Below are 14,678 nucleotides of genomic sequence, written 5' to 3' on the forward strand. Positions count from 1 at the left end.
CGGCAGCCGCGGTATCTACGTTGTCTAGCAGGCCGCAGTTACATGCAACTGTAGTGAAGTTGAAGTTTATTCAAAATAGGAAAAGTACACAGGAAATGCTGTACAGGACATCTGAATCCCTAGCTCAAGGCTAGTTGGAATCCATGCTAGTTATAATTCACAATCTTAACGCCAATGCGACAAAGTATGAATAAATCATATATACATACATGCACCAGTGCAGTGCAGCATTTGCTGTGTGCATGATGGGGGTTGAGTGCACTCTTGTGCTCATATGCTCCAGTCCAGCCTTGCTGTGTGGTGCGTACCGCCTTTGTTCTGCACCAGTGTGACTGACAAATAGTAGCCGCATCCAACTTGTGCGTTTTGAAGCACTATCAATAGATCAGTATGAAGTGAAGTCTGCCAAGGCATCTAACCAGGAGCAGCCAGGAGTGAGCGTGTGCTGGCAAGCGTGCGTGTGGCCTGACCTTAAGTTTGGCGTGGTGCAAGACTAGTTGAGTGTTCAAAACTAGTCAAAATTAGCTAGACCTGACTGCTACGACATCTATAAGCAGGGTGGCCAAAGTGTAATTCCTACACAGGTGGCTACGACCGCGCCTGAACAGGCAATAGTCGGCTTCTTTCGGAATATGTAATCATTACCGAAATTCGAAAACAGTTTTTCACTTACTTCAGCCTGCTTATTAAATTGTGTCAATAAATATGCACAGTAACAGTAGCAAGAAGCGCACTGATCCAAACACCTTTCTTGAATGATGTCAGCTATTGGCCAATAGCAGCCGCGAATGGCAATCAGCTATATTTCAAAACATTATTATTCAACAGCATACTTGAGCACAGTTCTTTAAGCTCTTCACAATAGATTGTACTGAATTAAGTAGGTGTTGCAGGTGATTGCACAAGATGTAGGCAGCTTTGCATCGTGCGCAACTCTGGAAACAATACAGCACCTGGAAAAGTTGTTCTTTTCATTTTCTCCTCCTCTTACGGCTGCCTGCTGTTGCTGGACATGCAGCACAACGTGCCACTCGACCTGAGCCCAAGGGGGATTGGCGGCGGCACTGCAAGCTGCGGCGGCCTGACAACAGCCACGGTCCATGAGTTGCGGCAACGGCAGCAGCTCCTGCAACACCTGCTAGCCACGGGAGGCTACCCCACCCTGCAGCAGCACATGGCTGCCATGGCAGCTGCAGCCAGGGAGCAGCAGTTTGGCTACTCACCGCCGGCTACCACTGACTCTCGGTAAGGCACATCCAGAGCTGTCAACCCTTAAAACTTAAAATATACTACACTCAAAGCCAAAAGAATATTATATTTTGATAATGTGTACTCAAAATTTTGACTGTAGTGTTTATTTAAAAAAATATGTGGATCCCCAGCCCTGTAGAAATCAGTATTAGCAAAATCGGATATGCTGTAAACTGGACGCAAATAAAACATAGTAAAATTTTGGGTGTGTATATGACAATCTCTAACAAGCCTTCTAAGTGTGTTTGTGCACAATTTCAGCACAATGAAATTTAACTGTTACTGCGAAGGAATGCCAAGGCAATATAATGGAAACTGAAACTGCCGCAGACACAGATGGTCAAATTATGAGCGGCTGCTTACGAATGCACCTACCTCTCAAAGGGTGCGTTAGAGGGTGAGCTAAGGATGGTGGTTCGATTTGCACCATGATCCCGCACGAGTGAATAGAAAGGGTCTGGGTGGTTGAGCAAGCTTGCAGTAACACATTTAAGCGAGGAGGAGGGGCGACATGGGCTCACATGCGTCTCCTTTTCTAGCATGGCTGTAGCAGTGAATGGCACTCAGTGCAGCTGAGGGCATACAGAGCCAGCGCACCCTGTTTTAGAAAGAAGCTGCAACATGTGCAAAGAGTGGATACCCCAAGATGGTGCAGCATCATGTGCGCTGTCTTCCCACGTCTTTAGTACTGGGGATTGCACAATGTCGAGTTTTAGGACACGTTGAAGTGAGAGACAAACGAAGCATTCGCTCCTCACTGCCAACGCTTCTTACGATACCGTCTTGATTCCCTCTGCGAGGGCTAGTATCAGCCACGTGAGCAGAGTGCACGTGAAAGCATGGCTGGCCTCACTTCATATCGCCACTGGGAAGATATTGTCGACACAACATGAAGCAGTATGTTTCGTTGCCGACTCTCAAATTCAACAAAATTATTTTTCATTCGCATTTGCTTTTCCTGATTGCCCAATTATTCAGGAAATTTTGTGGCCCCTTTCACATAAGAAAAATCCATTGGCGACTATACTTATTTTAATTGAAGGTCAAATTGCAATACAACAAGATTTCGCAATAATGAAGCAACTTGCTAAGTTTGCTGACTTCATTGTATTGAGGTTTAACTGTGTTTGTTTCATGCTGATATCGGGAATAAATATTTCACATTTACTGTGCTAAAGCGTACACCTGCAGTTTTGAAAGAGTACTCTGCCAGCCTATGCTAACTCCGTGTTGCTCTCTGATATCCCCTCAAAGCGAATTGTTTGGTGTGTGCAGCGTGGCACCTGGCTGCGGGGCTCGCCCCACACCAGGACTACTCCGGCCAAATGGCAGTGGTGGCAGCGGCTTGTGGAACGGCTACAGCTGCAGTGGCAGCAATGGCCCATATGAGCCAGCAGGCCTGACCAACGGCCTAGCTGTTGGAGGGACTGGCTGGTCCGTGCCACCAAGTGCCGAGCGGCCTACCGACGTGCCAGCTAGCTATCAAAACTTTCCACGCAACCTAAGCAGCACGAGTGGAGCGGCTCGACACCACTCACGTCACCCGCCGCCACCGTGCTGGCCTCCTGCCGAGCATCCCTCCTCGTTGGGATGGCCTTGTGGAAACAGCAACATGGCTGCCTGGGAACAACTGACTGCCTCTAGGGGGCGCCTCCTGACGACCCTGCCTGCCGCAGCAGCCGTCGCTGCTGCACAGCAGGCCGGCTGCTTCGGACCCAGGCTACTACGGTGAGGACTTCCATCTGGAGCTTAAACTTGACATACCACCAGCTTGTGCCTATAGAGCTTCAAACAAATGTTACCAACGGGAGGGAAATCGTACAGCAGTCATTCAATTACCATGGGAATGATATTGGGTATGATTGTGGCTTCATGCATTCTTGTGACTTTACTTATTTGCGCTTCATTTCTCAATATTTCTACTGAGTCATATTTTTCTGAATGCACCAAGGCCAGAAGTCTCCGCACACATGCATAGTCATAGTGAATTATTGCATTTATGATGCAATATTTCTTTGAAAGCAGTCAACCTCTAATGTCACAGAGCCATTTAGAGTCAAAAGGATTAAGTTTAGGTAAATTCTTGTAGTACTAACCATCATTCCCATGCATGCTGAATTATCATACTTGCAGCTCCCATAGACATGTACTAGCACCAGAGTTCCCTCTAGGAATTCTTTTAGGGAACTCTGTGATTGTACCTACCGTGTTGTCAGTGTTAGTAACTTTTTTGGAGAATTTTTCCTGGTCGTGGCCCAAAACTCTCCATTTTTAGCAAAAACGGATGATGATCATGACCTGCTCAGAATCTTTCTCTCTTGTCTACAGTCGGAATGTGAAAAGGGAAACAAAATGGCATCATCTCTCATGCCCTTAACCTGAAAGAACAGCTTTGGTGCACTCAGATGGATCACTAATAGGCTCTTCGGCGTATCGTCAGAAGTAGCAACAAATGAAGGTGCACACATTCCCTCAGGATAAAATGGGAGTGAGGCATAGAACTTAGCCATAATCCCTTGTGGAATATTACCTCGCTATTTACGCCACCTAGAAAGTCACTAAATGACTCGGCAAATATGATTAAAAACTCGCTAAATTTAGCAATTTTCTCGCTAGGTTACCAACACTGCAAATTGTGCAGTACACTGACAAATGAAATACCGGAAGTATGAAATAGAACGTATCTTACAAGCGACGATTCGAGATTGCAAATTCGCACTGTTAGATATTTGATTGCCAAAGATTTAGGTCCCAATCTAAGGGCGTAAGCTAAGGGTGTGTGAATATCGAATATCCACTATTTGATTTTCCGAATATTCAATGTATTCGGTGTAGAGGTCTGTGCAGTATACCACACGTCACGTGTGGCACTGAGTCCCCTATACTCGATGCCTCCCAAGCAAACATTTCACTTCGTTGTTGACACAAAAGGAGCGTGTGGACAGGCTGCCCCGACTCACATGGTAACAGACTTAGTCACCTTGGGCACTCCCCAATGTCGACCCGATGCAGGGATCGCACACGCAGCGCCCTAAGAGGAAGCTTTAGCTCGAACCCAACTCCGATGCAGCCTATTCAAACACGTGTAAAATGCAGAAACGCTTTTGTGAGATAACCACTGAGGCGATTTTAATGAAATTTGTTGTATTTGAGAGAAAAAGTTAAAATTCTAGTGACCGTTAATAGCTGAATTTCGATTTTGGGCTGCAATTTTGTTACACAAATTTTCAAAAATACAAAATAAAAAAATATAGAAGCACCAAGTTTGCAAAGAAATAACTCTGTATCAAGAGAAGATATCGCGGTTCTGTAAACAGCATATATTAGGGCATTCAAAGTGGGCAAATTCGATACGCCAATTTATACCTTATGTGAATTCATTACGTTGTGTACAAAGGTATTGCAAAAGCTGTATTTCCATATTACAAAATTTTTTGAGATTCATGTGTAACATATCAATTTTGTCCGTTTTAGATGTACTATTAGATGAAATTCACAGCATTTGATCATTTTTCATTGCTGAGTTGCAGAGTTGTAAACTTGATAGTTTCGTTTTCTGGAAATTTTCGATTTTTGCCCTTTTTTATAATATAGTTGACAACTTAAATAAAAAATTCGAAACCAACATTCACTAGATTTTAAGCTTTTCTTTTCAATGCAATAAACCTTGTCAAATTTGGTGCAGTTGTTGCCGAGAAAAACGAATTCTCTTTTTACATCTATTTAGATAGGAGCACACGAGCTAAAGCCTCCTCTTAATGCCGCAACTCGCAGAACGGCACTATGTCGTCAGAGGGGGCCGCCTCTAGTGGTACAAAGTTCATCCGGGTCAACAGGACCGATCAAAATGATAACGGGACATGGAAAAATGGAACAGCAAGAAAAGCAGCGCATGTTTTGTAAAGTGCAAAGACCAACAGATCGCGTTGGATACACGGCGATGAATTTCATGCCACTTGAACAGCCCTCAGTCTAACCCGCACGTGCGACCTCGGGGCCGATCACGTGATGAGCCACCTCTATAAACACGCTAGCGGCAAGCATTCTGCGATGGCTTGCGGCCCGTTACCACAGCGATCAGCACCACATGACGACGAATTTTCGTCACGGTCTTGACCATGAGGCCTAACCGGCACTTCTGCATCAGGTGTCGTCAACTAAAGTTAGAGTTTAGTACCAAATCGACGCAGATATATTCGAAGCAGCCGTGCGACACTTGGAATGCTGACAAACCGCCTCGCAAACGAAAGTGAGTGCACGAATGACAACAAAGTAGTTTTTCAGGGCCGCCATCTTTGCAGCACACGAAATGGCGGTCTTGTTACTGACGTCATTCGCCTACACACATTGATATTCCCTCTCTCTCTCTCTCCTTTCCTTTTTTCTTGTGTTCCTTCTTTTGTGTGTGTGTGTGTGTGTGTGTGTGCCTTCAAGCAACTTGATCGTCACAAGACCAGCTTTGGATTTACAGTGCAGGCGCGAAAGTGTCACGACCCGGTTACATGCGTTGACGCGGACAGAGGATAAACGAGTGCGGGAGAGAGGAGAGTGGTGGTTGTAAGCAAAGCGCAAACTTGCTGTGGCCTTTCAGATTTTTTAATCTTTGACCGGTGGCAAATCACGCCGAACTTTACAACGAAACGGCGTGTGCAGCGCCTGCTCTTTACTGTCAGCACCGACTACTGGAGTCACGTGATGCGCGGTCCTTTCGTCTGTCGCACATATTGGCTGAACCCACCTGCTGTAAAGTTGGAATAGCCATTCTGCATTTTGAAGAAAAACTGGAAAGCAAAACTTGCTATGCAATAAATAAAAGATTGCTGCAGAACGCAGGTACACTATTAGACTGAGAACCTCATTAGTATTCTGTACAACAGAATGGCACTACTTCGTTAGTTTCATAAGAAACAGTGCATTTGATTCTATTCAACAGAAATTATATCGATAAAAAAATATATATTACAGACCTTCATATACTAGAACTGAGCTGTAATTAGTGCTGGCATACTAACTCGGTTTTCCCTTTAGTAAGAGTAGACCATAATGTATATATAGTCTACACTCATTACAGTGGACTCATGTACAACTTTCAGATAAATTGGACCATATTTCAGCCTTAGTTTGTTCTACTTGTTTTATTAATGCAGTGAAGTTCGCTTTTAATGGACCGCACTACAACAGACTATTGGCTGCAGTGGACGAAATTAGCAGCAATATTTTTCAAAATTGGGCATATGAAACCTACTTTTGCCGTGTCAACATGGGCTGACAACTGAATTGCGAGGGTCAGCCGACGATCACAGCCCAATGTCGTGCGCACGATGGAGGAAGGCAGGACGCAAACGCGCCGTCTGAGGCCCGTTTCTGCCCCAACTCAAGCAGCTGCTGCTCACAGCGTGGCCGCTGTATCTTGAAAGTGATCTGCGATGTAGGCAAAGTGCTTGCCCACACAGGCACTGTATCTTGAAAGCGATCTGCAATGTGCACAAAGTGTGCGCACGCGTGGGTGCCGTATCTTGAAAGCAATCTGCGATGTGGACAAAGTGCGTCTAGTGCCGGTAGCTTCGTATGTGCTGTGCTTTCGATGTTCAGTTCACATTAAAGTGAGAAACAGCACAAAGGTTAATTCGCTCACTGCTGCTGCCATGCTTATCCTGCTTAATTTGCTACCGCAATCAATGCTTCGTATTTTGGCCAAAACTTCTACTTTTTTGTTTGTTTTTTACTTTGGACGTTTGTCACTCACTCTTTGCAATAAACTTGTTAGACATTGCGACGAAAGTATAGGAAATTAGGTGTTTCACAAATTACATACTTCGGCTAAAACAGACATCTTTTTTATCAGATTATCAGAGTCTGTTGTAACGAGAGTCGACTGTATTTATTTCGATGTGTTGCTGATAACTTGCTGCATTCTTGCTATGCAATGCTTGGAGACTCACAGGCATGTGCAGCACCGTATTTTCTTGCCCAAAATGAGTAAGCATTAAATTTTGTGAAAAATTTTTGAAAAAATTTGATTCGATATTCGCTTGTTGTTTCTTCTTTCTTGATTCAATTTGATATTCTATTAGAAATATAATATTCGGGATTCGCACAGACCTAGTGTAAACCAAAGTCTTATCAATTTTGCCTAAAGTGAGGAAAAGTGACATGAAGGAAGGTGGAGGAAAGAAACGGGGAAGGACAGTGAGGTTAGCCATTGTAAATACCGGCTGGCTATCCTTGCTGGGAAAAGGATTGCAGGGAATGAAAGATAATGCGAGATCTCTCTCTTTTTTTTTATCTCGAGAGAAGTGGTTCTTGTGGGGCTAGCCTTTTCTCCTTCCCCACAAGAACCACTTCTCTCGAGATCAAAAAAAAGAGAGAGATAGAAAGATGTGCACACAAACTCTATCCAATGTGCTACAACTATTTGAGTCTGTCACACAGTCCGCATGTCCTTGAGTTGTGGAGCAATGCATTTAAAGACTTCTGTGCTAAACAGAATCAACACCAGTGTCCAAAGATTCTGTCCTTTGTGAAGGTGCAATTGTCCAGTTTGTCAAGTGCAGTTGACACTGCTTTTCTAGTTGCACTGTAATGAGGGCAGTCACAGAGGAGATGCCTGATAGTTCTCTCTTATCCCCGTATTCAGAAATGCATCTTAAGTTCAAGCCCATGCTTGACTTGATCTCAGTGACGCCTGGCGTGAATGTGCCTATGACGCTAATTGCACTTACTTCGGCGCGTTGACGACAGGCGTCATTTAAACCAAGTCAAGCATGAGCTTCAAGTTAAGATGCATTTCTGAATACGGGGGTTAGCCACAGTTGTCGCAAGCAGGGCTGTCAGCCATTCCATTACAAAATGAATGGGCATTCTTCAATGCTATGCCGAGCCACAGGCGGCACAGAAGTGTTTCGTCAGTTTGTTGTGTTTCTGGTGGAAGGTGGAGTTGCATGTGTGGATCCAAGCTGCTAACGTACAGGTTCGTAAATTTTTTTGAGCTCCACTGTGCCAGTGTTGGCTAACGGGTGAGCAAGAAAAGCCTTGTGGCTGTATCTGCTCTCGACAGTAGTACAGTCACGGCCATTACAACGAATCTGCATGCAACTTACTTTCGGAAATAAGACTACTCTTCTCACTTTGCTTGGTCTGCCTATATTATCAATGCAACTGATTCCACTTTTATAGGACCCAGCTATAATGAACCTTCGGCTACGACAGACAGATATTTGGGCAAATTTTTGTCTGCATGGCGTAAATACAATGCACTTTGCTGCAGTGACACGTGTGTGTGTGTGGCAATGCACTGCATGCAGCTAGCGCACGGGTTGCACTAGTGCCAGTGCACTGCACACAACTATTTCCAGCCGCTTGCAGAATTTGCAAAAATACACTTTTTCTTGAGGAACAAATGCACGAGATTTGAGATATTGGTTTACATGACTGGCCACTGTTTTGTGTTAGGAACAAACTGTAGCCATCGTTTGTGTCATGAGTGGCGGCGGTGCGCTTGGGCCAGGCAGTCGGCGCTGCAGTGCTGGCTGCTCTACCCGGCACAAAGGTGGTCGGCTCTACCCACCTTTGTGCCTACCATTATTCTTGCTATTTTGCAAATTTATATATGCTCTAGTATGGAAAGACTGCCATTTGTCAGCAACCAGCATCCGGAAAACGACCGAGAGGAAGATGCTAGGCCGTGTGGTTGTACAATTATTGCGTAAAGTTATTTATTTTAATTTTGATCTTCACTTTTTTGCAATCGCCTCCAGGTTAGACTGTGGCACATTTGAAGTTTCACAATTTCACAACATATCCCGACCTTAATTTTGGATAGAATGGACTTATGATTTACCAGACCTTTTTCGCTAGATTACTATGGTCTGCCGTAACAAGTGTTGGATGCTTGCAACTAGCTGTTAATTAGGTTCATCATGGAATGGTGACTAAAGACGCTAGAGAGCTGCATCAGGGTCCCATCATAGAAGATTGACTAAAACTGTGATTATTCCTAAACAATGAACTCCAGAGCAGCACTGATGGTGGCAAGTTCTGCAGCCATTGACGATGTCAGATGAAATCTCTTGAACTGGATGATGTTGATGATAATGATGACTGCATGCAATGAAGTTTATTTATTACTAATACTGCATGAAATTTTAGATCCTGTTGCTTTCCTGTTTCTATAGATTAAATATGGCGAGAACTTACAACTTAAAGGAGCACTTTTCAATATTTTTAAAAATTTATTGCATGCTCTTGCACGTAGAAATGATTACATTTAGCAAATGAAAGTTGGGGAATGCTTATAACGTGTTTTAATTTAATACTAAAGTTGATTTAGAAACATTATTCCTGGTGTCATTGACATTACCAAGATGTCATGACACAGAGCAATATTTGCTGATACTATCATGGAGCATTTAGACTAGGTATGAAGACATTGCTCATAAAATAATGTAAGCAAGAGTGCCGCAAGCATTCCGAGGGATGGAGCCAGTCATCATGTCTTGACACCACAACGCATTCACCTTCTGGATACCGAAACTGAAACTGGCTTCTGGAAAAAAATATTATGCCAATTTATTCAGGACGCCCTGACAGTTTCCAGCATTCTTTTCTGGGGTTTAGAGGGCTTGGCCCTTCGCTTAAGATGAACTGACAAGCTGAAAATGTCATTTCAATACATCTTCAGCATTTTGTTGTGTGTAGTTTTTAATGACTGCAAGAAAAAAACTGGCCCTCCCGGTTGGAATCTCAAGGGGATATACTACTCAGCATTGATAGAAAAGTGTCATCTTGAAGTAGCACGATCTGGAACTGCTTCGACTGAGACTGGTCATGTGACTGAAAAGCAATTGCTTGCTGCTGGTGCAGGCGCAGCGGCCCCTCCAACGAGCTACACCTGCATCTGGAGATGTGCTATGACCAGTTTCACAGCCTCGAAAAGGAGCGCAAGAAAGTGAGCAGTGACATTGCTGTACGTGGGGCTGCAGGGTTTCCATCTATTAAGGTGGCCGGGGCTGAAGTAAAAGGCAGCCAAACCTAGGCGCCACAGTTTCTATATTGCCTTATCGTATGCTTGAATACAATGTTATGCCTCAGTTATGCCTTCAATTAGAAGTGAACCCGCTTAGGTAGCCTATTGGCTATGGTATTGAGCTACTAAGCTCAAGGTTGCTGGTTCAATCCCGGCTGTGGCGGCCACATTTCGACGGAAGCGAAATGCAAAAGTAGTCGTGTACTTAGATTTCGGTGCATGTGAAAGAACCCCAGGTGGTCACAATTAATCTGGAGTTCCCCACTCTGGAGTGCCCATAATCAGACTGTGGTTATGGCATGTAAAACACCAAAACTTCATTATTTTTTTTTTAATTAGAAGCAATCATCAACAAGGGTTGAGCAGTGGATATTTGGACCTGTGTTGAAAAGGGGACAATTGTCTTTATCAGGGCAACAACTGACAAAGACAAAAACCCTGCAAAAACTAATTCCCTTATTGAAATGCTGCCTCCAGAGACATGTATTATCCAACCACTATTAATCACTTCTAATTAAAGTCATATATAAAGTCATGAAGACGTTTCTTTGTTGATCCTATATCTGCAATCACTACCCTGCAACTTTGTCAGAGAGTGTTACAGGGCAACTTCTGGGACACCTAACAAAGGTCATATGTCATACAACTAGTTTGCTTTTTTTTGGCACCTGACTTTGTTATCCAGACGGAAGCGGAGCTGGCCCGGCAAAATCCTGGAAAGCGTGTGTCTAGTGCCAACAACATCCCCGTGCCCCGGCTGCCCCCGAATCCATCTCGTGTGGATCGCCTGATTGTCGACCAGCTTCGAGAACATGCTAAGGTAAGCCCAACCTTGCCATCCACTTCTTGCAGCAGCCTTCTTTAACTTGGAGGTGCCCTGAATAACATTTTTTTGAAAAGTCGAGAAATACATTTGGAATTACAATAGACTATTTCAGAAATACTTTGCTGCTAAAAGTGCCTTAGTGAATTCAGAAGAAGCAGAGTTATTGGCATTTAAAGGTCGCCTATGATCCCCTTCGCGGTGCTCCCGCTCTTTCTTAAATGCCTTGCACTGTGAAGGCTACAGCGGAGCAGGGCGTGTCCACAAGCCCCTCCTACTGAATGCCATCGTGGCAGTTCAAATTTGAATTTGAATGTTCATGTAGGCACCACTATTCTCAATTTTGGTGCCCATCATGTGCAAGATGTGGTTGTTTTTAGTGAGCTGCAGTGCGCTCAGTGAGTGAACTCATCGCAGCACCCCGTAGCGGCTGTGGCATCTACGTACATGCACTGCAGCATTTGCTTTGTGCACGACAAGGCTAAAGTGCGTGCTCGCGCTCACATGCTCCCATCTGGCTGTACCACGTGGTGCGGACCGGCTTTGTCCTGCACCAGCTTGACTGACCGATAGTAGCCACATCCAACTTGTGCGCTGTCAATGGGTCAGTATGAAGCCTTGGTACAAAGCAAAGTCAGCCAAGGCGTCAGCGGCCAGGGGTGAGCCTATACTGGCTAGCATGTGTGTGTTCTGACCTTCAGTTTTGCGTGCTTCGAGGCTAGTTGGGTGTTGAAAACCAGTCGAAATTAGCTATACCCGACGGTTACAACACCGATAAGCAGGATGGCCAAAGCTTACTTCCTGTACGGGCGGCCGCAGCCGAGCATGAGCCGACGATACTACTCGGCTTCTTCCGGAAATACATAATTCTTATCGAAATTCGAACACAGATTTTCGCTTAATTCAGCCTATTTATTTAACTGCGTGAATAAATATACACAGTAACAGTAGGAAGAAGAACATTGGTCCAAACAAACTTCTTGATTGATATTAGCTATTGGCCAATAGCAGCTATGTATGGGAATATGCTATCTGACAAAATGTTGTGCCCTAAAAGATTCAGGAGTAGGCTCCTGTTGAAAAGAGTGTTTGAGAAAAAGGTGACTTCACACTCCGCTTGTGAGCTCCACAAGCTACGCACGATTGCAAAATTTAGTTGAAATGTTCACAGCAGCGTAGGCTATCTGTGGACGGCGTTTTTTCACCAAGCCCGAGGGGTGGTTCAAGGACCTCTTTGAGCTGCTGAACGGAATTCTCGTAAGAAAAATATGGCTGCACTGAATGGAGCACAGTCAAGCATCATTGCGACAAAATTGCTTCCAACTTAAATATTATATCTTTGTTATATCCAATATTTGTTATAGGTGTGCCTAGACACTGACATTGGCAATAATAAATTTAGCAATCAGTTCCCTGCATAAGAAGCACAAGCATGATGGCTCACTGGCAGCTTCCCGTGCTGATAAGGGGCGTGGATACAACATTGGGTTACATTCATGGCACCCTGCACTGTTGGGAATGTGCAACTGTACGATTAGTGTGAACACACGGGATCAGCTCATTAGCTTGCCAGCTGTGATAAAGTGAAGCAAAGCTGGCTTGTCCGCACCTTAATTAATAGCCTGCATTGGCACCTCGAGGACCTCCTCAATTTTAGTTTCTGTGGTGTCAGCCACACAGGTTGCAACATCGTTGTCAATGCTGACGTGGATGTCTTATGTCCACAGAAGCAGCATATGCTCCTCGCATAGATAGCAGAGCCTCTTAGGCTGTCTAGCTGAGGCCTCTTGCTGATGCAAGCAGCAGACGATGGTGGCTGCAAAAGTTCAGCTTCATTGAATTAGCAGTTTTTAAAATTTAACATTTTTTAAAGTTATTATTGCACTGGGTCTATGGCAAACCAAACAAATATTCACATATTGTTTTTCATATCAGAAAATTCTGTTTAATTGTGTTAATCTTAAAGGCCATTTGCAAGAAAAGTTTGGGTCATGTAATAAATACCAGTTTCATATTGTGTAAGCACTGAGGGCACGGACTTATGGAGTCGCCATCTGTCGGTAGCGCCTCGCTTGCGTAGTATGAGGGATACTGCGGCGCACTCCTCATAAGTTTGACTCTCGCCGTTTAATAAAAACACCACGCGGGCGCCCTCCTGGACGTTTCTGTAAGTACTCTTGAAACGAGGGGAGTTTTTTACTGTCATAATAATAATATTAGGCAAAGATAAAACACAGTATGGTTTCCAGACGTTATCTCTTTATCAAATACATACAGTGATCGCCCACTGCGCACGGTCGCCGCGATGGAGTCCCCCAAACCGGCTTCTTACGTGAAGGGTAGGCAATCGCTGAGAGCAAACTATGTAAAATTTGTTCTTGTAGTGGGCTGTCTGTATAACCAAATGGGGCATACTTGGCAAAAACGAAATCAGGGGGAACACGAAAAAAAATTCGCTTTCGTGGAAATTTCGTTATTGCGAAATAAGACAGCACAGATAAAAGAAGGAAGCCTCAAAGCAGCAATCACACAGGTTCGTAGCGACCGACTGCACGTCTACATGCATGTCCATGCACAATTTTTTGCTTCGTGCCGTGAGCTTTAGGCTGCAGCATTTGAGCATTTGACAGTACACAAGCAGCCATTGTTGCATGGATTATCAGAGCTGTTCAAAAATAATTTCATTATAAGGGGACTTCCATGCCTACGGCGACACGTGATGTGCCGTCACGACGATTCAGTCTTTCTTTTTTTTTTTCGTTTCTTCTAAATTCTTGGACGTTTCAATATCATCATTTCTCAAATTGCATTGCACTGTATGTTTGTCGGTCTTCTCAGCGAGCAATTTCCCTCTTGGTCCTAATGCAAACACGAGCATATGCCATGCCTTTTTTCATGTGCTTCTTACCGTTCCCTTACCGTTCCAGTGAACTTGCCACTGTCTAGCATCAGCAAGTTCATAGATCAAAGGTTCATGACATTAGCTAGGCAGCGCGCGTGAGCTTGCTTCTCAGTGCACGCTTTCTGCTACTCACTGAGCATTATAGTGCTTTCAAGTGTTGCCAAGTAGGCACCTGAAGCAGGAAAACCTCTCCACTTAATTAATCAGAACCGCAGTGTAGGTGGGATTTTAAACTTTTCGTTTTCAGCTTGCTTCGGCGCTTCTGAAGCAGATGACGTGGCCACTGTGTCCATGTGATCTCTCATTCCATGTCACACCGACGGCAGCGCCAGCTTTTCCAGTGGTGGAGCTCACCCCCAATAGAGCAGGGCCTCCGTGGAAAAACTTACATTTAAAATGCAAGTGGATATCCCACAAAAAGCTTGCAAAGGTCGACATTTTTTATTCCAAAACTGGAAAAAAAAAAGAAGACGCCACCTTTACTGCTCACTGAAAGTGGCATGATACTCGAAACACGGGACTCTTCAGCATGACATCTGAGGTTAGGCATCACCCATGGTTGCTTGCAGCACGCAGAGAAATCTTAGAGGCAATTTGCTTACCACAAGGTGCACGCATTGTTTGCTAAGATGTTGCTAATGAGCTGCTAATAAGAAAATTAAACTTGTAAATAAACT

The 14,678-nt window shown here is 44.3% G+C and overlaps 1 protein-coding gene across 1 annotated transcript in view; it reads left to right on the forward strand.

Annotated features, from left to right (window-relative positions):
• LOC142582816 (uncharacterized) overlaps window positions 1-14,678 on the forward strand; it is a 45,549-nt gene that overhangs the window by 19,450 nt on the left and 11,421 nt on the right. Inside the window, exons 7-10 of the mRNA XM_075692874.1 lie at window positions 1,019-1,245; window positions 2,527-2,979; window positions 10,114-10,198; window positions 10,962-11,096. Coding sequence (XP_075548989.1) covers window positions 1,019-1,245; window positions 2,527-2,979; window positions 10,114-10,198; window positions 10,962-11,096 — 900 coding nt within the window. The remainder of the gene's footprint in view (window positions 1-1,018; window positions 1,246-2,526; window positions 2,980-10,113; window positions 10,199-10,961; window positions 11,097-14,678) is intronic.

The sequence above is a fragment of the Dermacentor variabilis genome, chromosome 5, assembly GCF_050947875.1.
Source record: "Dermacentor variabilis isolate Ectoservices chromosome 5, ASM5094787v1, whole genome shotgun sequence".
Classification (NCBI taxonomy): Eukaryota; Metazoa; Arthropoda; class Arachnida; order Ixodida; family Ixodidae; genus Dermacentor; species Dermacentor variabilis.